Source organism: Coregonus clupeaformis, chromosome 17 (assembly GCF_020615455.1).
Source record: "Coregonus clupeaformis isolate EN_2021a chromosome 17, ASM2061545v1, whole genome shotgun sequence".
NCBI classification, from domain to species: Eukaryota; Metazoa; Chordata; class Actinopteri; order Salmoniformes; family Salmonidae; genus Coregonus; species Coregonus clupeaformis.
In genome coordinates, this window is record NC_059208.1 from 53,351,745 (window position 1) to 53,378,924 (window position 27,180).

General features: G+C 46.0%; 1 protein-coding gene across 1 annotated transcript in view; it reads right to left on the reverse strand.

The window, feature by feature from the left end:
- The window catches only part of LOC121543738 (CUB and sushi domain-containing protein 3), a 205,368-nt gene that overhangs the window by 9,488 nt on the left and 168,700 nt on the right, over window positions 1-27,180 (reverse strand). The window contains exons 30-32 of the mRNA XM_045226581.1: window positions 19,066-19,139; window positions 7,409-7,520; window positions 613-792 (exon numbers count right to left, since the gene is read on the reverse strand). Coding sequence (XP_045082516.1) covers window positions 613-792; window positions 7,409-7,520; window positions 19,066-19,139 — 366 coding nt within the window. The remainder of the gene's footprint in view (window positions 1-612; window positions 793-7,408; window positions 7,521-19,065; window positions 19,140-27,180) is intronic.

A 27,180-nucleotide genomic window follows, 5' to 3' on the forward strand; every position in this document is an offset into this window, starting at 1 on the left:
TCTAATTAACTTTACAGCAGAGGTAACTCTGGGTCTTCCATTCCTGTGGCGGTCCTCATGAGAGCCAGTTTCATCATAGCACTGATGGTTTTTGCGACTGCACCTGAAGAAAATGATGGGACTGTCTTTGCTTATTTGAGCTGTTCTTGCCATAATATGGTCTTGGTATTTTACCAAATAGGGCTATCTTCTGTATACCCCCCTACCTTGTCACAACACAACTGATTGGCTCAAACGCATTAAGAAGGAAAGAAATTCCACAAATTAACTTTTAAGAAGGCACACCTGTTAATTGAAATGCATTCCAGGTGACTACCTCATGAAGCTGGTTGAGAGAATGCCAAGAGTGTGCAAAGCTGTCATCAAGGCATCAAGGGTGGCTATTTGAAGAATCTCAAATATAACATATATTTTGATTAACACTTTCTTGGTTACTACATGATTCCACATGTGTTATTTAATAGAGTTGATGTCTTCACTATTATTCTACAATGTAAAAAATAGTTTAAAAAAATAAAGAAGAACCCTTGAATGAGTAGGTGTGTCCAAACCTTTGACTGGTAGCGTAGATCAATACCATAGCATAAAAGCAGATAGACTTGACTTCTCTACCTCTGCAGATGGGGACCTTGCCGGTCCAGCTTCCATCAGACCTGCAGACCCTGTGTTCTGACCCCCCAGACAGGATGAAGCCAGGCTGGCAGGAGTAGAGCAGGGTATAGCCATATAGAGGAAGGTCCATCCCAACCACGTCTGCATTTGGAGGGGTTTTGGGCTGCTTACACCAGTGGGCTGGAGAGAGAACAAACACACACACACACACACACACACGCAGTTAATCAGGGACGTGATCAGGGCAACATATTACATGTGGATATTGGTTTGGGGGGTAGATCAGCGTGTATAGAGTGCATGGACTCAGAGAAGCAGGGATTCCTGGGGTGTGTGTATTCCTGATAATGAAGCAATCATGAGAAAATGTCCAACAGTGTTTGTATTAGCAGGAGTCTCAGGGTTTCTTCGGTTGGCCTCAAGCAAGCTGTTGGTCAACTGAGAGAGCAGTAGATAGGTTGCACCCAACATAACACCCTATGCCCTATATAGTGCACTACTTTACCAGGGTCCATAAGGTTAAATTTGGGACACAGTTATATATAGTCTCCCCATTAGGACTGTGAACAAAGACTGGCTGCAGTGTTGACAAAATACCAGACTGCTTTGAAGATATCCTGAATCTACTAAACTAATGAGTTGAAGATATCCTGAATCTACTAAACTAATGAGTTGAAGATATCCTGAATCTACTAAACTAATGAGTTGAAGATATCCTGAATCTACTAAACTAATGAGTTGAAGATATCCTGAATCTACTAAACTAATGAGTTGAAGATATCCTGAATCTACTAAACTAATGAGTTGAAGATATCCTGAATCTACTAAACTAATGAGTTGAAGATATCCTGAATCTACTAAACTAATGAGTTGAAGATATCCTGAATCTACTAAACTAATGAGTTGAAGATATCCTGAATCTACTAAACTAATGAGTTGAAGATATCCTGAATCTACTAAACTAATGAGTTGAAGATATCCTGAATCTACTAAACTAATGAGTTGAAGATATCCTGAACCTACTAAACTAATGAGTTGAAGATATCCTGAATCTACTAAACTAATGAGTTGAAGATATCCTGAACCTACTAAACTAATCAGTTGAAGACATCCTGAATCTACTAAACTAATCAGTTGAAGATATCCTGAACCTACTAAACTAATCAGTTGAAGATATCCTGAACCTACTAAACTAATCAGTTGAAGATATCCTGAATCTACTAAACTAATGAGTTGAAGATATCCTGAATCTACTAAACTAATGAGTTGAAGATATCCTGAATCTACTAAACTAATGAGTTGAAGATATCCTGAACCTACTAAACTAATGAGTTGAAGATATCCTGAACCTACTAAACTAATCAGTTGAAGATATCCTGAACCTACTAAACTAATCAGTTGAAGATATCCTGAACCTACTAAACTAATCAGTTGAAGATATTGTGACGTCACGAGAGGCTACACAGCTTTCAGCGGGATTGCTCAAGTAGTGCAAGGAGACAAGGTTCAAACAAAACAAGGATTTTATTATAGGTCTTGGGAAATTAACGAAAATATAACAAAATTCTGTTCTCTTGTGGCTCTTTAAGGGTTAACAGTTCAGGGATGTCTCTTCCACATCCAAAATCATAATTCTCACTCGCTCAGATAACTTTTCCCCAGCCTTACTGTAGTCCACGTTGCAGCTAGTGGCCAACCCAGCAAAAAGTCCTTCCAAATGTCTCTCACGTATTTCCACAGGTGCATATATCCAAAGGTGAGTATTTCCCAAAGGTAAGTATCTCCAAATCCTTATATTCCTCATGGAAGTGGACGTGCAGCACTCTTGTCCTCCAGAGAGCCCAGCTTGGAGACTGTGTCTCTTCCCTTCCCAAACCTTCAGCTCCTCATTTGTTTCAGCTGCGTGGGAAGATTGGCCATAGAGGGGTGGAGTTCCCGACCATACCAGCAGATGGAGCCATAGCTGTCTGGGTTTGCAGCCACCTCAGGGGGATGTAACGTCCCTCCAGGACACAGCCTCTCGTGACATCACACATCCCCCTCCTCGGGACCGACGTCCTCGTCGGGGTAAAGGCAGCGAAGAAGGCATCACGCCGGGAGAGGGCGTCCACATTGCCGTGGTGCTTGCCAGACTGCTCTCTCTTCAACTCCTCCAACTCTAGGACCAGGGACTCAGCCTCCTGTTGTCTCTCCTTGAGTTTCTTACTGAACGCATCAGCCTTGGTTTTAGCAGAGTTTAGCTTCTGTTGAGCAGCTTTCAGTTCCTTCTCTCTCTCTGCCTCCGCATTCTTCATCTTGTTCTCCAACACCTTGTACTTCTCCTCTGCCTTCTTCTGGACCTCCTTACTACTGCGCAGGGTCTCCTCACACTCCTCGATGGTCCTGCGCAGCCTCTCCAGCTCCTCCTGTTGCTTAGGAAGGAGCTCTGTTGGAGTTTAGCCTGGAGGATATCTAACTCTTCTGTCTTCATGTCTAACTGTTGCTTTAACAAACGATACCTCTCAGCGGTCCCCTTCAGACCAGACAGTTCTTTGTCCAGATTCTGTAGCTCCGTCTCTGTGTCGGTCTGGCCACCTGCCATCCCTATCAGAGCCCGGGCGGGAGTGAGTAATTCGGAGGATTGCACCGGAGCCTTCCCAGGATGAGTCTTGCCTCTCCGTTTCCGAGGTACTCGGGTTATCCTCTCCTGAGACTCTCTCCAGAGTGGGTAAAAGGCTGGGCAGTCTCGTCCAATTAGGACAGGGACGGGGAGGGAATCAACCACCCCCGCCGTCGTGTGTATGGTTCCCCGTGTGCTGGTCATTGTAAGTTCAGTAATGGGGTATTCTCTGGTGTCCCCATGGACACAGGAAACTGGGAGGACTTTCCCCGGGGTCAGACACGTTGGGCCCACCAAATCCTTACGCACCAGGGTGGCCCGGCTACCAGAATCCAGTAAGGCCTCCACATCATGGTGATTCACAGTTACCGGGCAGGTGGGGGGGTCGATCTGGGCCGCCATCTACGACTCCCAAGAGCGAGGCAAAACGGGTGTGTGGGTGCTGAGCTGGAGGACTCCGCAGTGGGCATAGGTTCATCGGCTGGTTTCCCACACTGCCAGGAGATATGTCCCATCTCCCCACACCGGTAACACTGTCGAAGTTTCCCTCCTGGTGTACTCTTCTTGGACCCGCCTGGTTTCTGGCTCCCCCTGGAGCCGGGATAAGTCCTGACGTGGCTGGGTTCGAGACCTTGGGGTCCTTTGGACGGGTTCTTCCCATTTGTGGTGGGGCCGCACTCCTGGGGTCTTTTCGGGAAGCATTCAGCATCTCCGCTGTGGCCTGGTACTTTTCCACAGCTTCCACGGTCAGATCAGCCGTGGTCAAGGCCTGTTGACTGATGAACCGTTTTGCCTCATAAGGCAGGGGCGCGTGAGGTAACGATCCACCACAACGGCCTCCACCACCGCCGCTGCTGTATTCCTCTGCGGATCCAGCCATTTCCTTGCGATTCGGACAAGTTCATGCATCTGCGCCCGAGGAGGTTGGTCTGGTTGGAAGGTCCAGCTGTGAAAGCGCTGGGCCATACCAAACTTTGTGAGTCCATATCTGCTGAGGATCTCAGACTTCAGGGCATCATAGTCAGTAACCTGGTCAGGGCCCAGGTCCCGGACAGCATTCAGCGATTCCCGGTTAGAAAGGGGGCTAACAGACCAACCCACTGTTGCTTGGGCCAGGCTTCCCTAGTGGCCGTGGCCTCAAATGCATGCAGGTATGCCTCAATGTCATCGGTAGCTCCCATCTTAGATATAAAGTCACTTGCCTTTATTGGGCGGGTATTTTGGACCACCCTCTGTCTCTGCAACTGCAATTCCTCTGCCTTCAGAAGGTTGGCTTTCTTTTGCTCCTCCAAGAGAGCCACGTTTGCTTGCATCTGGGCTTGCTGGCCAGCAACAAGGGCTTTCAATATGTCCTCCATTTCAGTCGGCGGGGAGCCTACGGCCAACTTGGAAAACTGGGTGATCAAACCTTCGGTATCCTCCTCTGACATGCACTATTAACGCTGAGCGTGCCCGTATTCTCCACCATCTGTGACGTCACGAGAGGCTACACAGCTTTCAGCGGGATTGCTCAAGTAGTGCAAGGAGACAAGGTTCAAACAAAACAAGGATTTTATTATAGGTCTTGGGAAATTAACGAAAATATAACAAAATTCTGTTCTCTTGTGGCTCTTTAAGGGTTAACAGTTCAGGGATGTCTCTTCCACATCCAAAATCATAATTCTCACTCGCTCAGATAACTTTTCCCAGCCTTACTGTAGTCCACGTTGCAGCTAGTGGCCAACCCAGCAAAAAGTCCTTCCAAATGTCTCTCACGTATTTCCACAGGTGCATATATCCAAAGGTGAGTATTTCCCAAAGGTAAGTATCTCCAAATCCTTATATTCCTCATGGAAGTGGACGTGCAGCACTCTTGTCCTCCAGAGAGCCCAGCTTGGAGTCTGTGTCTCTTCCCTTCCCAAACCTTCAGCTCCTCATTTGTTTCAGCTGCGTGGGAAGATTGGCCATAGAGGGGTGGAGTTCCCGACCATACCAGCAGATGGAGCCATAGCTGTCTGGGTTTGCAGCCACCTCAGGGGGATGTAACGTCCCTCCAGGACATAGCCTCTCGTGACATCACAATATCCTGAATCTACTAAACTAATCAGTTGAAGATATCCTGAACCTACTAAACTAATCAGTTGAAGATATCCTGAATCTACTAAACTAATGAGTTGAAGATATCCTGAACCTACTAAACTAATCAGTTGAAGATATCCTGAACCTACTAAACTAATCAGTTGAAGATATCCTGAACCTACTAAACTAATCAGTTGAAGATATCCTGAATCTACTAAACTAATCAGTTGAAGATATCCTGAACCTACTAAACTAATCAGTTGAAGATATCCTGAACCTACTAAACTAATCAGTTGAAGATATCCTGAACCTACTAAACTAATCAGTTGAAGATATCCTGAACCTACTAAACTAATCAGTTGAAGATATCCTGAATCTACTAAACTAATCAGTTGAAGATATCCTGAACCTACTAAACTAATCAGTTGAAGATATCCTGAACCTACTAAACTAATCAGTTGAAGATATCCTGAATCTACTAAACTAATCAGTTGAAGATATCCTGAACCTACTAAACTAATCAGTTGAAGATATCCTGAACCTACTAAACTAATCAGTTGAAGATATCCTGAACCTACTAAACTAATCAGTTGAAGATATCCTGAACCTACTAAACTAATCAGTTGAAGATATCCTGAACCTACTAAACTAATCAGTTGAAGACCTCTCTCTCTCTCTCTCTCTCTCTCTCTCTCTCTCTCTCTCTCTCTCTCTCTCTCTCTCTCTCTCTCTCTCTCTCTCTCTCTCTCTCTCTCTCTCTCTCTCTCTCTCTCTCTCTCTCTCTCTCTCTCTCTCTCTCTCTCTCTCTCTCTCTCTCTCTCTCTCTCTCTCTCTCTCTCTCTCTCTCTCTCTCTCTCTCTCTCTCTCTCTGAATGGGACCATTAGGAAGAGGAGGGGAGGAGGAGCGAGGGCCAGAACCAAGCAGAACCATTGAATGGCTAACCCCAACCAAGCCTCAACCACAGTGGGACCAGCCAGGACTGCACAGGAACACACCACATGGCCGTGCGGTAGACAGATCAGACAGACAGACCACTGAGATACTGTACATAAATAACCACACAGACACACTGTTGGGGTATAACTGGAGGATGCATGCAGACGCTGTTTAAGCTAACAAAGCTATTTTTCATCAAAGGGAATTCCAATGGGGATTCTGTCTAGGGGAGTAGTTATGTGAAACAGTGATTATGAAATATCATTTACATCATCATTTACAGCAACAAATCATCATCCAATGCAAATGTGTACAGTACTAATGCTCCCTTTTAATGTTGGATGAATGAGTGTAAATAGCACTTATCACTCTTAAAATACTAATGTTATATACATCAATCATGTGTTTACTCCACATGTGTTTGTGGCGAGTCCCAGTGAAAAAGCCCCTGAGTTAGAAAAACAGCAAGCACTTGGCCCGGCCCCAGCCTACAGGTTTCAGGCTACACTACACATCAACAACACTTCACTGGCAGACAGACTCATAATGGCATGGTGTTGATTGCAGAGTGGAGCAGGAGCTGTGGAGTGGAAAGGAGAGGTGAGGGAGATGAAGGAGGGAGGGAGGGAAGAGGAGGGAGAGAGAAAAGGTTGTGAGAGTAGAAGAGTAGAGAGAGGACTGAGGAAGAGGAGAGAGGACTGAGGAAGAGGAGAGGAGAGGAAATGACAGGTGGTGGAAGGGAGAAGAGGAGAGAGGAGAGGTGGAGGGAGAAGAGGAGAGAGAGGAGAGGTGGAGGCAGAAGAAGAGAGAGGAGAGGAGGAGGGAGAAGAGGAGAGAGAGGAGAGGTGGAGGCAGAAGAGGAGAGGTGGAGGCAGAAGATGAGAGAGGAGAGGTGGAGGGAGAAGAGGAGAGGAGAGGTGGAGGGAGAAGAGGAGAGGTGGAGGGAGAAGATGAGAGAGGAGAGGTGGAGGGAGAAGAGGAGAGAGGAGAGGTGGAGGGAGAAGAGTAGAGGTGGAGGGAGGAGAGGAGAGAGGAGAGGTGAAGGGAGAAGAGGAGAGAGAGGAGAGGTGGAGGGAGGAGAGGAGAGAGGAGAGGTGGAGGAAGAAGAGGAGAGAGGAGAGCTGGAGAGAGAAGAGAGACAGACAAGAAGAGGAAAGGTGAGGAAGAAGACAGAGGAAGAGAGAGAGAGAGAGAGAGCTCACGGATGCATGTTGGCTGAGAGCCGCTCCAGGTCAGGTCAGACAGGCAGAGTCGGGTGGTGGAACCCTGGAGTAGGTGGCCCTGTTGGCACTGGAACTCCACCTTACTGCCCACCTGGTTCAGAGAGACAGACAGAGAGACAGACATTACTAAACTCCACCTTACTGCCCACCTGGTTCAGAGAGACAGACAGAGAGACAGACATTACTAAACTCCACCTTACTGCCCACCTGGTTCAGAGAGACAGACAGAGAGACAGACATTACTAAACTCCACCTTACTGCCCACCTGGTTCAGAGAGACGGACAGAGAGACAGACATTACTAAACTCCACCTTACTGCCCACCTGGTTCAGAGAGACAGACAGAGAGACAGACATTACTAAACTCCACCTTACTGCCCACCTGGTTCAGAGAGACGGACAGAGAGACAGACATTACTAAACTCCACCTTACTGCCCACCTGGTTCAGAGAGACGGACAGAGAGACAGACATTACTAAACTCCACCTTACTGCCCACCTGGTTCAGAGAGACGGACAGAGAGACAGACATTACTAAACTCCACCTTACTGCCCACCTGGTTCAGAGAGACAGACGGACAGAGAGACAGACATTACTAAACTCCACCTTACTGCCCACCTGGTTCAGAGAGACAGACAGAGAGACAGACATTACTAAACTCCACCTTACTGCCCACCTGGTTCAGAGAGACAGACAGAGAGACAGACATTACTAAACTCCACCTTACTGCCCACCTGGTTCAGAGAGACAGACAGAGAGACAGACATTACTAAACTCCACCTTACTGCCCACCTGGTTCAGAGAGACAGACAGAGAGACAGACATGACTAAACTCCACCTTACTGCCCACCTGGTTCAGAGAGACAGACAGAGAGACAGACATGACTAAACTCCACCTTACTGCCCACCTGGTTCAGAGAGACAGACGGACAGAGAGACAGACATTACTAAACTCCACCTTACTGCCCACCTGGTTCAGAGAGACAGACAGAGAGACAGACATTACTAAACTCCACCTTACTGCCCACCTGGTTCAGAGAGACAGACAGAGAGACAGACATTACTAAACTCCACCTTACTGCCCACCTGGTTCAGAGAGACAGACAGAGAGACAGACATTACTAAACTCCACCTTACTGCCCACCTGGTTCAGAGAGACAGACAGAGAGACAGACATGACTAAACTCCACCTTACTGCCCACCTGGTTCAGAGAGACAGACAGAGAGACAGACATGACTAAACTCCACCTTACTGCCCACCTGGTTCAGAGAGACAGACGGACAGAGAGACAGACATTACTAAACTCCACCTTACTGCCCACCTGGTTCAGAGAGACAGACAGAGAGACAGACATTACTAAACTCCACCTTACTGCCCACCTGGTTCAGAGAGACAGACGGACAGAGAGACAGACATTACTAAACTCCACCTTACTGCCCACCTGGTTCAGAGAGACAGACAGAGAGACAGACATTACTAAACTCCACCTTACTGCCCACCTGGTTCAGAGAGACAGACAGAGAGACAGACATGACTAAACTCCACCTTACTGCCCACCTGGTTCAGAGAGACAGACAGAGAGACAGACATGACTAAACTCCACCTTACTGCCCACCTGGTTCAGAGAGACAGACAGAGAGACAGACATTACTAAACTCCACCTTACTGCCCACCTAGAGGAGATAGATACACAGACAGACAGACAGACAGACAGAGTGATATTACTAACCTCCTCCTTGCTGTCAACCTGAATCAGAGAGAGATACAGGCAAACAGACACACAGACAGACAGGCAGACAGAAAGGCAGACAGGCAATGACTAAACTGATGGTGTTTCTCTAAGAGGAAATATGTTATTTCAGGATACAAATGTAGGATCTTAATTTAAGCCAGTTTGCTACAGGAGGAAAATAATCTTGCTGCAGCAGGAAATGTTAATTATGTGGACAACAATTAATGGACATTTTGTGTAGGGGTTGATACATTTTTCATTAGGAAAAATCCAGTAAGAATTTTAAAGTGGAAATTACAAACTTTAGAAGCCTTTCTAAACCTCAAATACACTACAGGTATGCATTTCCTGCAACAACAGGATGATCAAATTAGGATATGGCATCTGTATGAGGAAAAGAGTTCTGATGAGTAAGATGTATTACAGAGAGGAAGAGACAGACAGAGATAGACAGAGAGGTGTCAGGTCGTGTTGTAGGTGTGGTGTAGGAATCAAACGCAGGAAGCAGACTGAATTCCAAAAAGCTGTATTCCTGCCTAAACACAGGCAACAGGACGAAATAAGCCTGACAGCAAAATACGCACGAAGGCGAAAAGACAATGCGCACAAACAGGTGCGTCAGGATGAAATAAGTGCACAACACAAGTGCAACGAACGCTCCAGCAAACAGTGGAGAAAATAACGCTCAACCGAGCAATACACAGACTGACGGTAACAATCACACACAACACAAGACAAACACAACGAGAAACTTATAGGACACTAATTACTACAAAACAGAAACAGGTGTAGAAACAAACAGACAAAAGCAAACGAACATGAAACATCAATCGGTGGCAGCTAGAATTCGGAGACGACGAACGCCGAAGCCTGCCCGAACAAGGGAGAGAGGCAGCCTCGGCCGAAACCGTGACAGTACCCCCTTGACGCGCGGCTCCAGACGCGCGCCGACTTCGGCCTTGGGGACGACCCGGAGGCCGCGGCGCAGGGCGCGTCGGATACCCCCGATGGAATTCCGTCAGGAGCGACGGGTCCAAGATGTCTCTCCTCGGCACCCAGCACCGCTCCTCCGGACCGTACCCCTCCCACTCCACTAGATACTGAAGACCCCCTCTCCGACGTCTAGAATCCAAGATGGATCTCACGGTGTACGCCGGTACCCCCTCGATGTCCAACGGGGCCGGGGGGTCTCCAAGATCTCATGTTCTTGGAGTGGGCCTGCCTACCACCGGCCTGAGAAGGGGACACATGGAACGAGGGGTTAATACACTTATACTCAACTGGTAACTGTAATCTATAACATACCTCGTTCAACCTTCTCAGGACTTTAAATGGCCCTACAAACCGCCGACCCAGCTTCCGACAGGGCAGGCGGAGGGGCAGGTTTCTGGCAGAGAGCCAGACTCGATCTCCAGGTGCGTACACTGGCCCCTCACTGCGGTGTAGGTCGGCGCTCGTCTTCTGTCGACGTATGGCACGCTGCAGATGGACGTGTGCAGCGTCCCACGTCTCCTCCGAGCGCCGCACCCACTCATCCACAGCGGGGGCCTCGATCTGGCTCTCATGCCATGGTGCCAGAACCGGCTGGTACCCCAAAACACACTGAAAAGGGGTTAGTTGGGTGGAGGAGTGGCGGAGAGAGTTCTGTGCCATCTCGGCCCAGGGCACATATCTCGCCCACTCCTCCGGCCGATCCCGGCAGTACGTTCTGAGAAACCTACCCACATCCTGGTTAACGCGTTCCACCTGCCCATTACTCTCCGGGTGGTAACCCGAGGTGAGGCTCACAGAGACCCCCAACCGCTCCATAAAAGCTCTCCAGACTCTGGAGGTGAATTGGGGACCTCGGTCAGCCACAATGTCCTCGGGCACCCCGTAGTGCCGGAACACATGGGTGAATATAGCCGCGGTCTGCAGGGCAGTAGGAAGACCCGGCATGGGGAGCAAACGACAGGCCTTAGAGAACCGGTCCACAACGACCAGGATGGTAGTATTCCCTTGAGAGAGGGGAAGGTCAGTTATAAAATCCACCGAGAGGTGGGACCATGGTCGTTGTGGAACGGGCAGGGGCAGTAACTTACCCCTAGGCAGATGTCTAGGCGCCTTACACTGGGCGCACACCGAGCAGGAGGAAACATAAACCCTCACATCCCTGGCCAACGTGGGCCACCAATATTTGGCACTAAGACAGTGCACTGTCCGGCCGATACCCGGGTGTCCAGAGGAGGGTGACGTGTGAGCCCAATAGATCAATCGATCCCGACACTCGAGCGGAACATACTTCCGACCCTCCGGGCATTGTGGTGGACTAGGGTCGGTGCGTAATGCCCGCTCGAGCTCAGAATCGAGCTCCCACACCACCGGTGCCACTAGACACGACTCCGGCAGTATGGGAGTGGGCTCCACGAACCTCTCCTCCCCGTCATACAGCCGAGACAGCGCATCTGCCTTCCCGTTTTGTGACCCAGGGATGTAGGTAATCTTAAAAGAGAAACGGGTCAAAAACATACTCCATCTAGCCTGCCGAGGGTTCAGCCTCCTCGCTGCCCGGATGTACTCCAGGTTACGGTGGTCCGTCAAAATGAGGAAAGGGTGTTGAGCCCCCTCAAGCCAGTGCCTCCACACCTTAAGGGCCTGTACCACAGCTAACAGCTCCCTGTCCCCTATGTCATAATTTCGCTCCGCCGGGCTGAGCTTCTTGGAATAGAAGGCACAGGGGCGGAGTTTAGGTGGCGCGCCTGACCGTTGTGAAAGCACGGCGCCAATACCGGCCTCAGACGCGTCCACCTCTACCTGAAATGGTAAAGAGGGATCCGGATGCGCCAGCACCGGAGCCGAGGTAAACAGGTCCTTCAGCCTCCCAAACGCCCTGTCCGCCTCGACTGACCACTGCAGACGCACCGGACCCCCCTTCAAGAGAGACGTGATGGGAGCTGCCACTTGCCCAAAACCCGGATAAACCTCCGGTAGTAATTCGCAAACCCCAAAAACTGCTGCACCTCTTTCACAGTGGTTGGTGTTTGCCAATTACGCACGGCCGACGCCTTCGGTCTACCTCCATCTTCACCCCTGACGCTGACAACTGATACCCCAAAAAGGAGATAGACTCCTGGAAAAACAGACACTTCTCTGCCTTCACATACAGGTCGTGCTCCACCAGCCTCCGCAACACTCTGCGCACCAGGGCCACATGCTCGACACGGGTAGGTGAGTACACGAGAATGTCATCTATGTACACAACGACTCCCTGTCCCTGCATGTCCCTGAAGATCTCATCCACAAATGATTGGAAAACCGACGGAGCATTCATCAACCCGTATGGCATGACTAGATACTCGTAATGGCCCGAGGTGGTACTAAAGGCTGTTTTCCATTCATCATCCTTCTTGATGCGCACCAAGTTGTACGCGCTCCTGAGATCTAATTTGTGAAGAAACGCGCCCCATGCAACGACTCAGTCATGGTCGCAATCAGCGGGAGTGGATAACTATACTTCACCGTAATCTGATTGAGACCACGGTAATCGATGCACGGACGCAAACCACCATCCTTCTTCTTCACGAAAAAGAAACTCGAGGACGCGGGGGAAGTGGACGGCCGTATGTATCCCTGTCTCAGCGATTCGTCTATGTAAATCTCCATAGCTTTCTTCTCCTCCTGAGACAGAGGATACACATGACTCCGTGGGAGCGCAGCTCCTGCCTGAAGGTTTATCGCACAATCCCCTGCCTATGGGGTGGCAACCGCGTCGCCCTCGCCTTACTAAACGCGATAGCCAAATCCCCATACTCAGGTGGAATGTGCAATGCGGGCACCTGGTTTGGACTCTCCACCGAGGTAGCCCCTCACGGAAACGCCCAAACATCTACCCACACACTGAGCAGACCACTCCATCAGAGCCCTCTCCTGCCACGAAATCACTGGGTTATGGGTACTCAACCAGGGCATGCCCAGCACCACCGGATACGCAGGGAGAGTCAATCAGGAACAGCTGAATCATCTCCTGATGATCCCCTGCGCACACATCCTAAGTGGCGCCGTGACCTCCTGATCAAGCCCGTACCCAACGGACTGACTATCTAGGGCGTGAACGGGAAAAGGAACATCAACAGGAATGAGGAGAATCCCTAACGCTAAACAAAACTTTCTATCAATAAAATTCCCAGCTGCGCCTGAATCTACCAGCGCCCTTATGCTGGGCATGAGGTGCTACCTGTGGAAAACATACAGGCATACAGAAATGGGCAACAGAGAGCTCTGGGTGAGTGGGGCGCCTACTCACCTGGAAGGAATCCCCAGTGCGGGACCTGTCGTCATCTCCCCTAGGAGGCCATCCCCAGCACCTAGCCGCGGTGTGTCCTCCCCGACCACAGTTGGTGCAGTGGATGGACCCCCTAGTCTGCCGACTCCTCCTATCTCTAGCGCCAGCGCCCCGAGCTCCATAGGACACGGCTCGGATGCGCTGGAGGATGGAATGGACGGACCCCCTCAGGACGTCCGCGGGTAGCCAATAGGTTATCTAACCTGATTGACATGTCGACCAGCTGGTCGAAAGTGAGACTGGTGTCCCTACAGGCCAGCTCCCGACGGACGTCCCTCTCTGAGGCTACATCGGTATAGATCGATGAGGGCCCGCTCATTCCACCCTGCATCTGCCGCTAGAGTACGGAATTCGAGTGCGAATTCCTGGGCACTCCTCCTCCCTGCCTGAGGAAGACCAGACGCTCCCCGCCGCTTTCCCCTCCGGGGATGAGCCGAACACCGCCCCTAAAGCGGGCGGGAGAACTCGGTGTATGTGAATAGTCGTGGCGTCGATCTTCCTCCACTCCGCGTTGGCCCACTCCAACGCTTTACCGGCCAGGCAGGAGATCAGGGCGGACACGCTCTCATGCCCTGAAGGTGCCGGATGTACTGTGGCCAGGTACAGCTCTACCTGGAGCAGGAATCCCTGACACCCAGCTGCGGTCCCGTCGTAGGACCTCGGGAGAGATAGTCGGACTCCGCGAGGTTCCGGCGCTGGACTGGGTGGGCTGGCCGATGGTGCTGGCAGGGCGGCTGGCGGTGGAGGCGGACCCCAGCCTCGGAGGGTGGTCATCACCTCCTGCAGGGCGGCCCCCATCTGCAGGAGCTGCTCTTGCTGTTCCCGAACCTGGGTTTCCAGTCTTGAATGTGCTGCTTCGGCTCCTGCTGATTCCATACTGTGTGGTGTGTGATTCTGTCAGGTCGTGTTGTAGGTGTGGTGTAGGAATCAAACGCAGGAAGCAGACTGAATTCCAAAAAGCTGTATTCCTGCCTAAACACAGGCAACAGGACGAAATAAGCCTGACAGCAAAATACGCACGAAGGCGAAAAAGACAATGCGCACAAACAGGTGCGTCAGGATGAAATAAGTGCACAACACAAGTGCAACGAACGCTCCAGCAAACAGTGGAGAAAATAACGCTCAACCGAGCAATACACAGACTGACGGTAACAATCACACACAACACAAGACAAACACAACGAGAAACTTATAGGACACTAATTACTACAAAACAGAAACAGGTGTAGAAACAAACAGACAAAAGCAAACGAACATGAAACATCAATCGGTGGCAGCTAGAATTCCGGAGACGACGAACGCCGAAGCCTGCCCGAACAAGGGAGAGAGGCAGCCTCGGCCGAAACCGTGACAAGAGGAAGAGACAGACATTACTAAACTGAGGTTGACTGGGAGCCGACAGTAACCCGAAAGTTACTGTCTTTTCAGGTTAACTAAACGTAACTGTCTTTTCAGGTTAACTAAACTTAACTGTCTTTTCAGGTTAATTAGACTTGACTGGAGTCATCCTAAGAGTATTGCTCTAAGCTCTCATAAGTTCCAGTTCCAGTTTCTTTTCCATTTGTAATAAATACTCTATATATACAGCAGTATGTGGACATCCCTTCAAATTAGTGGATTCGGCTATATCAGCCACATCCGTTGCTGACAGGTGTATAAAATCAAGCACACATCCATGCAATCTCCGTAGACAAACATTGGCAGTAGAATTGGCCCTTACTGAAGAGCTCAGTGACTTTCAACGTGGCACCGTCATAGGATGCCACCTTTCCAACAAGTCAGTTCGTCAAATTTCTGCCCTGTTAGATCTGCCCCGGGTCAACTGTAAGTGCTGTTATTGCTAAGTGGAAATGTCTAGGAGCAACAACGGCTCAGCCTCGAAGTGGTAGGCCACACAAGCTCACAGAACGGGACTGATGAGTGCTGAAGTGCGTGGCGCGTAGAAATCATCTGTCCTCGGTTGCAACACTCACTACCAAGTTCCAAACTGCCTCTGGAAGCAACGTCAGCACAATAACTGTTCGTCGGGAGCTTCATGAAATGAGTTTCCATGGCTGAGCAGCCGCACACAAGCCTAAGATCACCATGCGCAATGCCAAGCGTCGGCTGGAGTGGTGTAAAGCTTGCCGTCATTGGACAGTGGAGCAGTGATCACCGACAACGATGAGACAGCCTATAGGGAGGAGGTCAGAGATCTGGCCGTGTGGTGCCAGGACAACAACCTCTCCCTCAACGTGACCAAGACAAAGGAGATGATTGTGGACTACAGGAAAAAAAAGAGGACTGAGCACGCCCCCATTCTCATCGACGGGGCTGTAGTGGAACAGGTTGAGAGCTTCAAGTTCCTTGGTGTCCACATCACCAACGAACTATCATGGTCCAAACACACCAAGACAGTCGTGAAGAGGGCACGACAAAGCCTATTCCCCTCAGGAGACTAAAAAGATTTGGCATGGGTCCTCAGATCCTCAAAAAATTCTACAGCTGCACCATCGAGAGCATCCTGACTGGTTGCATCACCGCCTGGTATGGCAACTGCTTGGCCTCTGACCGCAAGGCACTACAGAGGGTAGTGCGTACGGCCCAGTACATCACTGGGGCAAAGCTCCCTGCCATCCAGGACCTCTATACCAGGCGGTGTCAGAGGAAGGCCCTCAAAATTGTCAAAGACTCCAGCCACCCTAGTCATAGACTGTTCTCTCTGCTACCGCACGGCAAGCGGTACCGGAGTGCCAAGTCTAGGTCCAAAAGACTTCTCAACAGCTTCTACCCCCAAGCCATAAGACTCCTGAACAGCTAATCATGGCTACCCGGACTATTTGCACTGCCCCCCCACCCCATCCTTTTTACGCTGCTGCTACTCTGTTAAGTATTTATGCATAGTCACTTTAACTCTACCCACATGTACATATTACCTCAACTACCTCAACTAGCCGGTGCCCCGCACATTGACTCTGCAACGGTACCCCCCTGTATATATAGCCTCCCCTACTGTCACTTTATTTTACTGTATATATAGCCTCCCTACTGTCACTTTATTTGACTTCTGCTCTTTTTTTCTCAACACTTTTTTTGTTGTTGTTTTATTCTTACTTTTTTTGTTTAAAATAAATGCACTGTTGGTTAAGGGCTGTAAGTAAGCATTTCACTGTAATGTCTGCACCTGTTGTATTCGGCGCATGTGACCAATAAAATTAGATTAGATTAGATTTGATTTGATTTGATGAATCACCATCTGGCAGTACGACGGACTAATCAGGGTTTGGCGGATGCCAGGAGAACACTACCAGCCCCAATGCATAGTTTGGTGGAGGAGGAATGATGGTCTGGGGCTGTTTTTCATTGTTCGGGCTAGGCCCCTTCGTTCCAGTGAAGGGAAATCTTAATGCTACACCATACAATTACATTCTGGATGATTCTGTGCTTCCAACTTTGTGGCAATGGTTTGGGGAAAGCCCTTTCCTGTTTCAGCATGACAATGCCCCCATGCACAAAGCAAGGTCCATACAGAAATGATTTGTCGAGATCGGTGTGGAAGAACTTGACTGGCCTGCACAAAGCCCTGACCTCAACCCCATCGAACACCTTTGGGATGAATTGGAACGCAGACCTCGAGCCAGGCCTAATTGCCCAACATCAGTGCCCGACCTCACTAATGCTCTTGTGGTTGAATGTAAGCAACTCCCTGCAGCAATGTTCCAACATCTAGTGGAAAGCCTTCCCTGAAGAGTGGAGGCTGTTATAGCAGCAAAGGGGGGGGGGGACCAACTCCATATCAATGCCCATGATTTTGGAATGAGATGTTCGACGAGCAGGTCATGTAGTGTACATTGGAGATCCCACTACTAGCCAGAGCTCTTCTCCTTACATCCTTAAATAACATATTTCCTCACTTTTAGATGTGAAGCATCTGATGACTATATCTCTGGCTATATAGGCTAATCAGCGTCTACTGCCTGCTACTTGTAACATTGCAATAACAGGTAGAGAGAGGGAACTAATGATACCACTCTGACCTCCATCCAACCACCAGGAATGATGTTCACAACAAGAGTGCATTAAACATATTTTCTTCAGCTATGTTCCCCCATGCTGTGTCCACTCCATAGTTCATCAGACTGCAGTTCTCTGCTTTATTGATTGTGTTTCAAATTAGACCCAAAGTGTTCTCTGTGGTCAAATCAAATCCCTGGTCGGGCTAGTGTGACCCAATCTCAGTCTCGCTGTCTTCTGTCGCCACTGGATCTATGTAGACATGTAGACTCTGTAGCTCAGCTGGTAGAGCACGGCGCTTGTAACGCCAAGGTAGTGGGTTCGATCCCCGGGACCACCCATACACAAAAAAAAAATGTATGCACGCATGACTGTAAGTCGCTTTGGATAAAAGCGTCTGCTAAATGGCATATTATTATTATTATTATTATAATAAGCACCTTTAAGTCTAATTAACCTCAAAAGACAGTTAAGTCTAATTAACCTCAAATATCAGTTAAGTCTAATTAACCTGAAAAGACAGTTAAGTCTAATTAACCTGAAAAGACAGTTAAGTCTAATTAACCTGAAAATACAGTTTAGTCTAATTAACCTGAAAAGACAGTTAAGTCTAATTAACCTCAAATATCAGTTAAGTCTAATTAACCTGAAAATACAGTTAAGTCTAATTAACCTGAAAAGACAGTTAAGTCTAATTAACCTGAAAAGACAGTTAAGTCTAATTAACCTGAAAAGACAGTTAAGTCTAATTAACCTCAAAAGACAGTTAAGTCTAATTAACCTCAAAAGACAGTATTGTCTGTTAACTGCATAAGTAATTTCACAACAGTTATTTGTTATCAAATTGCATCACTATTGGAAATGTGTGTAGAGATAAAAGTAAATGTGCATCAAATAGAACACATCAAATGGTCTATTAGGAGTTCTCAGAAATACAGCTTAGTCTAATGAAGTCTAACAGAGAGAGAGAGAGAGAGAGAGAGAGAGAGAGAGAGAGAGAGAGAGAGAGAGAGAGAGAGAGAGAGAGAGAGAGAGAGAGAGTTGAAGGAAGTGTGTATCTGTATGTCCTGCTGAGATGAAATGTATTGCAGCCTGCCTTCCTTGTCTTGCGCCAATATAACATCATTCAACAGAATCATCCAAAGGAATACAAGATCATTCCAATCCAGACACATTTAGATCTTACGGCTGTTGGGCTGGACTTCCTTTGAAAAGATCCTGTGGTTTCACATATCATCACATCTCCATACAGTTTCAGTACAGTTAGTTCACACAGGGTCTCAGTCCAACATACTGCACCCTCAGAACAGGACAGTTTTAAACCTAACTCTATGATCGTTGGTACAGTAGGCACGGTCCCAGTCCAACATGCTGTACTGGGATTCAAAATGGTCACCACACCACTTTCTTTGGTAAAAAGCTGAGGGATGGGGCTGGGGAAAATGTAACCACTGTCAAATTCATAGACAGAGCTATGGATGCAAGGACTGACCATCCAGGAGATTAAAATGATAGTTTTAACCATGGATGTGCCAATCCCAGATTGCCACTTTCAAGATATCTAGTACAGAACATTCCTTTATACTGTACCTTAAACCCCAGGCTGATGTTCATGGAGCCGTACTCAGGTGTTCCTGGGTTCTCACAGGTCGTCCTGGATGGTTCTAGAAGGACATAGATCATAATCACCCTGGGTAAATATTATTATTTTTTAAAACAATTTGTATCATGTTAAATATTAGCCACTATCGGTACATTTTGGATCATTCCATTACATCGTTAGTTGAACAATTGAATCAAACCACTGTATTTTTGATTCACCAATATATTTTGTGCGTAAAGGCTCTCCAAATCATTTTTTGGGGATTATTCAAAAAGTACTTTCCTAACCCTAAATAATATAACAAATCAGAGTATTTTTTTAAATCTACCAATTGGTGCTGAAAAGGACATGAATATGCATGTATTTACATCCCTTTCTTTCATTGGTCCCTAATATTCTGAACCCCTTCCCTCCATATATTCTAGTGAGTCTGTCGAGAAAATTCTAATTAAAAGGTACACCAAATTTAAAGGGATGGTTTAGAAAAATGTATTGAAAACCCTATTGAACGAAAACTCCACGAGAAAATCCGTTGGCCAAAAAAATGTGGGAGGGTTTTCTGTAGTTTAATAAAATGTACGTAGCACGCGCAAGGGAACCACGCCTGCAAAGCCGGTTACACACCTGCATAAGGTAAGTCTGAATACCGACTACTGAGAAGTGTGTAGGAAAGGCGTGCCCAGGAAAAGGTGTACATTTCCTGTCTGAATCGGGCCCAAGAGGTTTATACTCTGTCATTACTGCATGTACAGTGATAATATATCATGGAGGCAACTACCCAACTAGCCCACCTTGATAATCATGATGATTATTAACTATGGTAACTATGATAACTGTGCCAGTGACATTTTTGCAACGTTGATTGGTGTTGTTACCTATAGACCGTCTATAGACCGTAGCTGTTACAGTATGATGTTGTTACCTATAGACCGTAGCTGTTACAGTATGATGTTGTTACCTATAGACCGTCTATAGACCGTAGCTGTTACAGTATGATGTTGTTACCTATAGACCGTCTATAGACCGTAGCTGTTACAGTATGATGTTGTTACCTATAGACCGTAGCTGTTACAGTATGATGTTGTTACCTATAGACCGTCTATAGACCGTAGCTGTTACAGTATGATGTTGTTACCTATAGACCGTATATAGACCGTAGCTGTTACAGTATGATGTTGTTACCTATAGACCGTCTATAGACAGTAGCTGTTACAGTATGATGTTGTTACCTATAGACCGTAGCTGTTACAGTATGATGTTGTTACCTATAGACCGTAGCTGTTACAGTATGATGTTGTTACCTATAGATCGTAGCTGTTACAGTATGATGTTGTTACCTATAGACCGTAGCTGTTACAGTATGATGTTGTTACCTATAGACCGCCTATAGACCGTAGCTGTTACAGTATGATGTTGTTACCTATAGACCGTCTATAGACCGTAGCTGTTACAGTATGATGTTGTTACCTATAGACCGTAGCTGTTACAGTATGATGTTGTTACCTATAGACCGTCTATAGACCGTAGCTGTTACAGTATGATGTTGTTACCTATAGACCGTCTATAGACCGTAGCTGTTACAGTATGATGTTGTTACCTATAGACCGTCTATAGACCGTAGCTGTTACAGTATGATGTTGTTACCTATAGACCGTAGCTGTTACAGTATGATGTTGTTACCTATAGACCGTCTATAGACCGTAGCTGTTACAGTATGGTGTTGTTACCTATAGACCGTCTATAGACCGTAGCTGTTACAGTATGATGTTGTTACCTATAGACCGTCTATAGACCGTAGCTGTTACAGTATGATGTTGTTACCTATAGACCGTCTATAGACCGTAGCTGTTACAGTATGATGTTGTTACCTATAGACCGTAGCTGTTACAGTATGATGTTGTTACCTATAGACCGTAGCTGTTACAGTATGATGTTGTTACCTATAGACCGTCTATAGACCGTAGCTGTTACAGTATGATGTTGTTACCTATAGACCGTCTATAGACCGTAGCTGTTACAGTATGATGTTGTTACCTATAGACCGTCTATAGACCATAGCTGTTACAGTAGGATGTTGTTACCTATAGACCGTAGCTGTTACAGTATGATGTTGTTACCTATAGACCGTAGCTGTTACAGTATGATGTTGTTACCTATAGACCGTCTATAGACCGTAGCTGATACAGTATGGTGTTGTTACCTATAGACCGTCTATAGACCGTAGCTGTTACAGTATGATGTTGTTACCTATAGACCGTCTATAGACCGTAGCTGTTACAGTATGATGTTGTTACCTATAGACCGTCTATAGACCGTAGCTGTTACAGTAGGATGTTGTTACCTATAGACCGTAGCTGTTACAGTATGATGTTGTTACCTATAGACCGTCTATAGACCGTAGCTGTTACAGTATGATGATGTTACCTATAGACCGTAGCTGTTACAGTATGATGTTGTTACCTATAGACTGTTCGTAGCTGTTACAGTATGATGTTGTTACCTATAGACCGTAGCTGTTACAGTATGATGTTGTTACCTATAGACCGTAGCTGTTACAGTATGATGTTGTTACCTATAGACCGCCTATAGACCGTAGCTGTTACAGTATGGTGTTGTTACCTATAGACCGTCTATAGACCGTAGCTGTTACAGTATGATGTTGTTACCTATAGACCGTAGCTGTTACAGTATGATGTTGTTACCTATAGACCGTCTATAGACCGTAGCTGTTACAGTATGATGTTGTTACCTATAGACCGTCTATAGACCGTAAGCTGTTACAGTATGATGTTGTTACCTATAGACCGTTATAGACCGTAGCTGTTACAGTATGATGTTGTTACCTATAGACCGTCTATAGACCGTAGCTGTTACAGTATGGTGTTGTTACCTATAGACCGTCTATAGACCGTAGCTGTTACAGTATGATGTTGTTACCTATAGACCGTCTATAGACCGTAGCTGTTACAGTATGATGTTGTTACCTATAGACCGTCTATAGACCGTAGCTGTTACAGTAGGATGTTGTTACCTATAGACCGTAGCTGTTACAGTATGATGTTGTTACCTATAGACCGTCTATAGACCGTAGCTGTTACAGTATGATGTTGTTACCTATAGACCGTAGCTGTTACAGTATGATGTTGTTACCTATAGACCGCCTATAGACCGTAGCTGTTACAGTATGATGTTGTTACCTATAGACCGTAGCTGTTACAGTATGATGTTGTTACCTATAGACCGTAGCTGTTACAGTATGATGTTGTTACCTATAGACCGTAGCTGTTACAGTATGATGTTGTTACCTATAGACCGTCTATAGACCGTAGCTGTTACAGTATGATGTTGTTACCTATAGACCGTCTATAGACCGTAGCTGTTACAGTATGATGTTGTTACCTATAGACCGTCTATAGACCGTAGCTGTTACAGTATGATGTTGTTACCAATCATAGACCGTAGCTGTTACAGTATGATGTTGTTACCTATAGACCGTCCTATAGACCGTAGCTGTTACAGTATGATGTTGTTACCTATAGACCGTCTATAGACCGTAGCTGTTACAGTATGATGTTGTTACCTATAGACCGCTATAGACCGTAGCTGTTACAGTATGATGTTGTTACCTATAGACCGTCTATAGACCGTAGCTGTTACAGTATGATGTTGTTACCTATAGACCGTCTATAGACCCGTAGCTGTTACAGTATGATGTTGTTACCTATAGACCGTAGCTGTTACAGTATGATGTTGTTACCTATAGACCGTCTATAGACCGTAGCTGTTACAGTATGATGTTGTTACCTATAGACCGTCTATAGACCGTAGCTGTTACAGTATGATGTTGTTACCTATAGACCGTCTATAGACCGTAGCTGTTACAGTATGATGTTGTTACCTATAGACCGTAGCTGTTACAGTATGATGTTGTTACCTATAGACCGTAGCTGTTACAGTATGATGTTGTTACCTATAGACCGTCTATAGACCGTAGCTGTTACAGTATGGTGTTGTTACCTATAGACCGTCTATAGACCGTAGCTGTTACAGTATGATGTTGTTACCTATAGACCGTCTATAGACCGTAGCTGTTACAGTATGATGTTGTTACCTTTAGACCGTCTATAGACCGTAGCTGTTACAGTAGGATGTTGTTACCTATAGACCGTAGCTGTTACAGTATGATGTTGTTACCTATAGACCGTCTATAGACCGTAGCTGTTACAGTATGATGTTGTTACCTATAGACCGTAGCTGTTACAGTATGATGTTGTTACCTATAGACCGTAGCTGTTACAGTATGATGTTGTTACCTATAGACCGTAGCTGTTACAGTATGATGTTGTTACCTATAGACCGTCTATAGACCGTAGCTGTTACAGTATGATGTTGTTACCTATAGACCGTAGCTGTTACAGTATGATGTTGTTACCTATAGACCGTAGCTGTTACAGTATGATGTTGTTACCTATAGACCGCCTATAGACCGTAGCTGTTACAGTATGGTGTTGTTACCTATAGACCGTCTATAGACCGTAGCTGTTACAGTATGATGTTGTTACCTATAGACCGTAGCTGTTACAGTATGATGTTGTTACCTATAGACCGCTATAGACCGTAGCTGTTACAGTATGATGTTGTTACCTATAGACCGCCTATAGACCGTAGCTGTTACAGTATGATGTTGTTACCTATAGACCGTCTATAGACCGTAGCTGTTACAGTATGATGTTGTTACCTATAGACCGTCTATAGACCGTAGCTGTTACAGTATGATGTTGTTACCTATAGACCGTCTATAGACCGTAGCTGTTACAGTATGGTGTTGTTACCTATAGACTGTCTATAGACCGTAGCTGTTACAGTATGATGTTGTTACCTATAGACCGTCTATAGACCGTAGCTGTTACAGTATGATGTTGTTACCTATAGACCGTCTATAGACCGTAGCTGTTACAGTAGGATGTTGTTACCTATAGACCGTAGCTGTTACAGTATGATGTTGTTACCTATAGACCGTCTATAGACCGTAGCTGTTACAGTATGATGTTGTTACCTACCGTAGCTGTTACAGTATGATGTTGTTACCTATAGACCGTAGCTGTTACAGTATGATGTTGTTACCTATAGACCGTAGCTGTTACAGTATGATGTTGTTACCTATAGACCGTCTATAGACCGTAGCTGTTACAGTATGATGTTGTTACCTATAGACCGTAGCTGTTACAGTATGATGTTGTTACCTATAGACCGTAGCTGTTACAGTATGATGTTGTTACCTATAGACCGCCTATAGACCGTAGCTGTTACAGTATGGTGTTGTTACCTATAGACCGTCTATAGACCGTAGCTGTTACAGTATGATGTTGTTACCTATAGACCGTAGCTGTTACAGTATGATGTTGTTACCTATAGACCGTCTATAGACCGTAGCTGTTACAGTATGATGTTGTTACCTATAGACCGTCTATAGACCGTAGCTGTTACAGTATGATGTTGTTACCTATAGACCGTCTATAGACCGTAGCTGTTACAGTATGATGTTGTTACCTATAGACCGTCTATAGACCGTAGCTGTTACAGTATGATGTTGTTACCTATAGACCGTCTATAGACCGTAGCTGTTACAGTATGGTGTTGTTACCTATAGACCGTCTATAGACCGTAGCTGTTACAGTATGATGTTGTTACCTATAGACCGTCTATAGACCGTAGCTGTTACAGTATGATGTTGTTACCTATAGACCGTCTATAGACCGTAGCTGTTACAGTAGGGATGTTGTTACCTATAGACCGTAGCTGTTACAGTATGATGTTGTTACCTATAGACCGTCTATAGACCGTAGCTGTTACAGTATGATGTTGTTACCTATAGACCGTAGCTGTTACAGTATGATGTTGTTACCTATAGACCGCCTATAGACCGTAGCTGTTACAGTATGATGTTGTTACCTATAGACCGTAGCTGTTACAGTATGATGTTGTTACCTATAGACCGTAGCTGTTACAGTATGATGTTGTTACCTATAGACCGTAGCTGTTACAGTATGATGTTGTTACCTATAGACCGTCTATAGACCGTAGCTGTTACAGTATGATGTTGTTACCTATAGACCGCCTATAGACCGTAGCTGTTACAGTATGATGTTGTTACCTATAGAGCGTCTATAGACCGTAGCTGTTACAGTATGATGTTGTTACCTATAGACCGTAGCTGTTACAGTATGATGTTGTTACCTATAGACCGTCTATAGACCGTAGCTGTTACAGTATGATGTTGTTACCTATAGACCGTCTATAGACCGTAGCTGTTACAGTATGATGTTGTTACCTATAGACCGTAGCTGTTACAGTATGATGTTGTTACCTATAGACCGTCTATAGACCGTAGCTGTTACAGTATGATGTTGTTACCTATAGACCGTCTATAGACCGTAGCTGTTACAGTATGATGTTGTTACCTATAGACCGTCTATAGACCGTAGCTGTTACAGTATGAAGTTGTTACCTATAGACCGTCTATAGACCGTAGCTGTTACAGTATGATGTTGTTACCTATAGACCGTAGCTGTTACAGTATGATGTTGTTACCTATAGACCGTAGCTGTTACAGTATGATGTTGTTACCTATAGACCGTAGCTGTTGCAGTATGATGTTGTTACCTATAGACCGTCTATAGACCGTAGCTGTTACAGTATGATGTTGTTACCTATAGACCGTCTATAGACCGTAGCTGTTACAGTATGATGTTGTTACCTATAGACCGTAGCTGTTACAGTATGATGTTGTTACCTATAGACCGTCTATAGACTGTAGCTGTTACAGTATGATGTTGTTACCTATAGACCGTCTATAGACCGTAGCTGTTACAGTATGATGTTGTTACCTATAGACCGTCTATAGACCGTAGCTGTTACAGTATGATGTTGTTACCTATAGACCGTCTATAGACCGTAGCTGTTACAGTATGATGTTGTTACCTATAGACCGTAGCTGTTACAGTATGATGTTGTTACCTATAGACCGCCTATAGACCGTAGCTGTTACAGTATGATGTTGTTACCTATAGACCGTCTATAGACCGTAGCTGTTACAGTATGATGTTGTTACCTATAGACCGTCTATAGACCGTAGCTGTTACAGTATGATGTTGTTACCTATAGACCGTCTATAGACCGTAGCTGTTACAGTATGATGTTGTTACCTATAGACCGTAGCTGTTACAGTATGATGTTGTTACCTATAGACCATCTATAGACCGTAGCTGTTACAGTATGATGTTGTTACCTATAGACCGTCTATAGACCGTAGCTGTTACAGTATGATGTTGTTACCTATAGGCCGTAGCTGTTACAGTATGATGTTGTTACCTATAGACCGTAGCTGTTACAGTATGATGTTGTTACCTATAGACCGTCTATAGACCGTAGCTGTTACAGTATGATGTTGTTACCTATAGACCGTCTATAGACCGTAGCTGTTACAGTATGATGTTGTTACCTATAGACCGTAGCTGTTACAGTATGATGTTGTTACCTATAGACCGTCTATAGACCGTAGCGGTTACAGTAGGATGTTGTTACCTATAGACCGTAGCTGTTACAGTATGATGTTGTTACCTATAGACCGTAGCTGTTACAGTATGATGTTGTTACCTATAGACCGTCTATAGACCGTAGCTGTTACAGTATGATGTTGTTACCTATAGACCGTCTATAGACCGTAGCTGTTACAGTATGATGTTGTTACCTATAGACCGTAGCTGTTACAGTATGATGTTGTTACCTATAGACCGTCTATAGACCGTAGCTGTTACAGTATGATGTTGTTACCTATAGACCGTCTACAGACAGTAGCTGTTACAGTATGATGTTGTTACCTATAGACCGTAGCTGTTACAGTATGATGTTGTTACCTATATACCGTGTGGTCCTGGGTTGAACTATAGACCGTAGCTGTTACAGTATGATGTTGTTACCTATAGACCGTAGCTGTTACAGTATGATGTTGTTACCTATAGACCGCCTATAGACCGTAGCTGTTACAGTTTGATGTTGTTACCTATAGACCGTCTATAGACTGTAGCTGTTACAGTAGGATG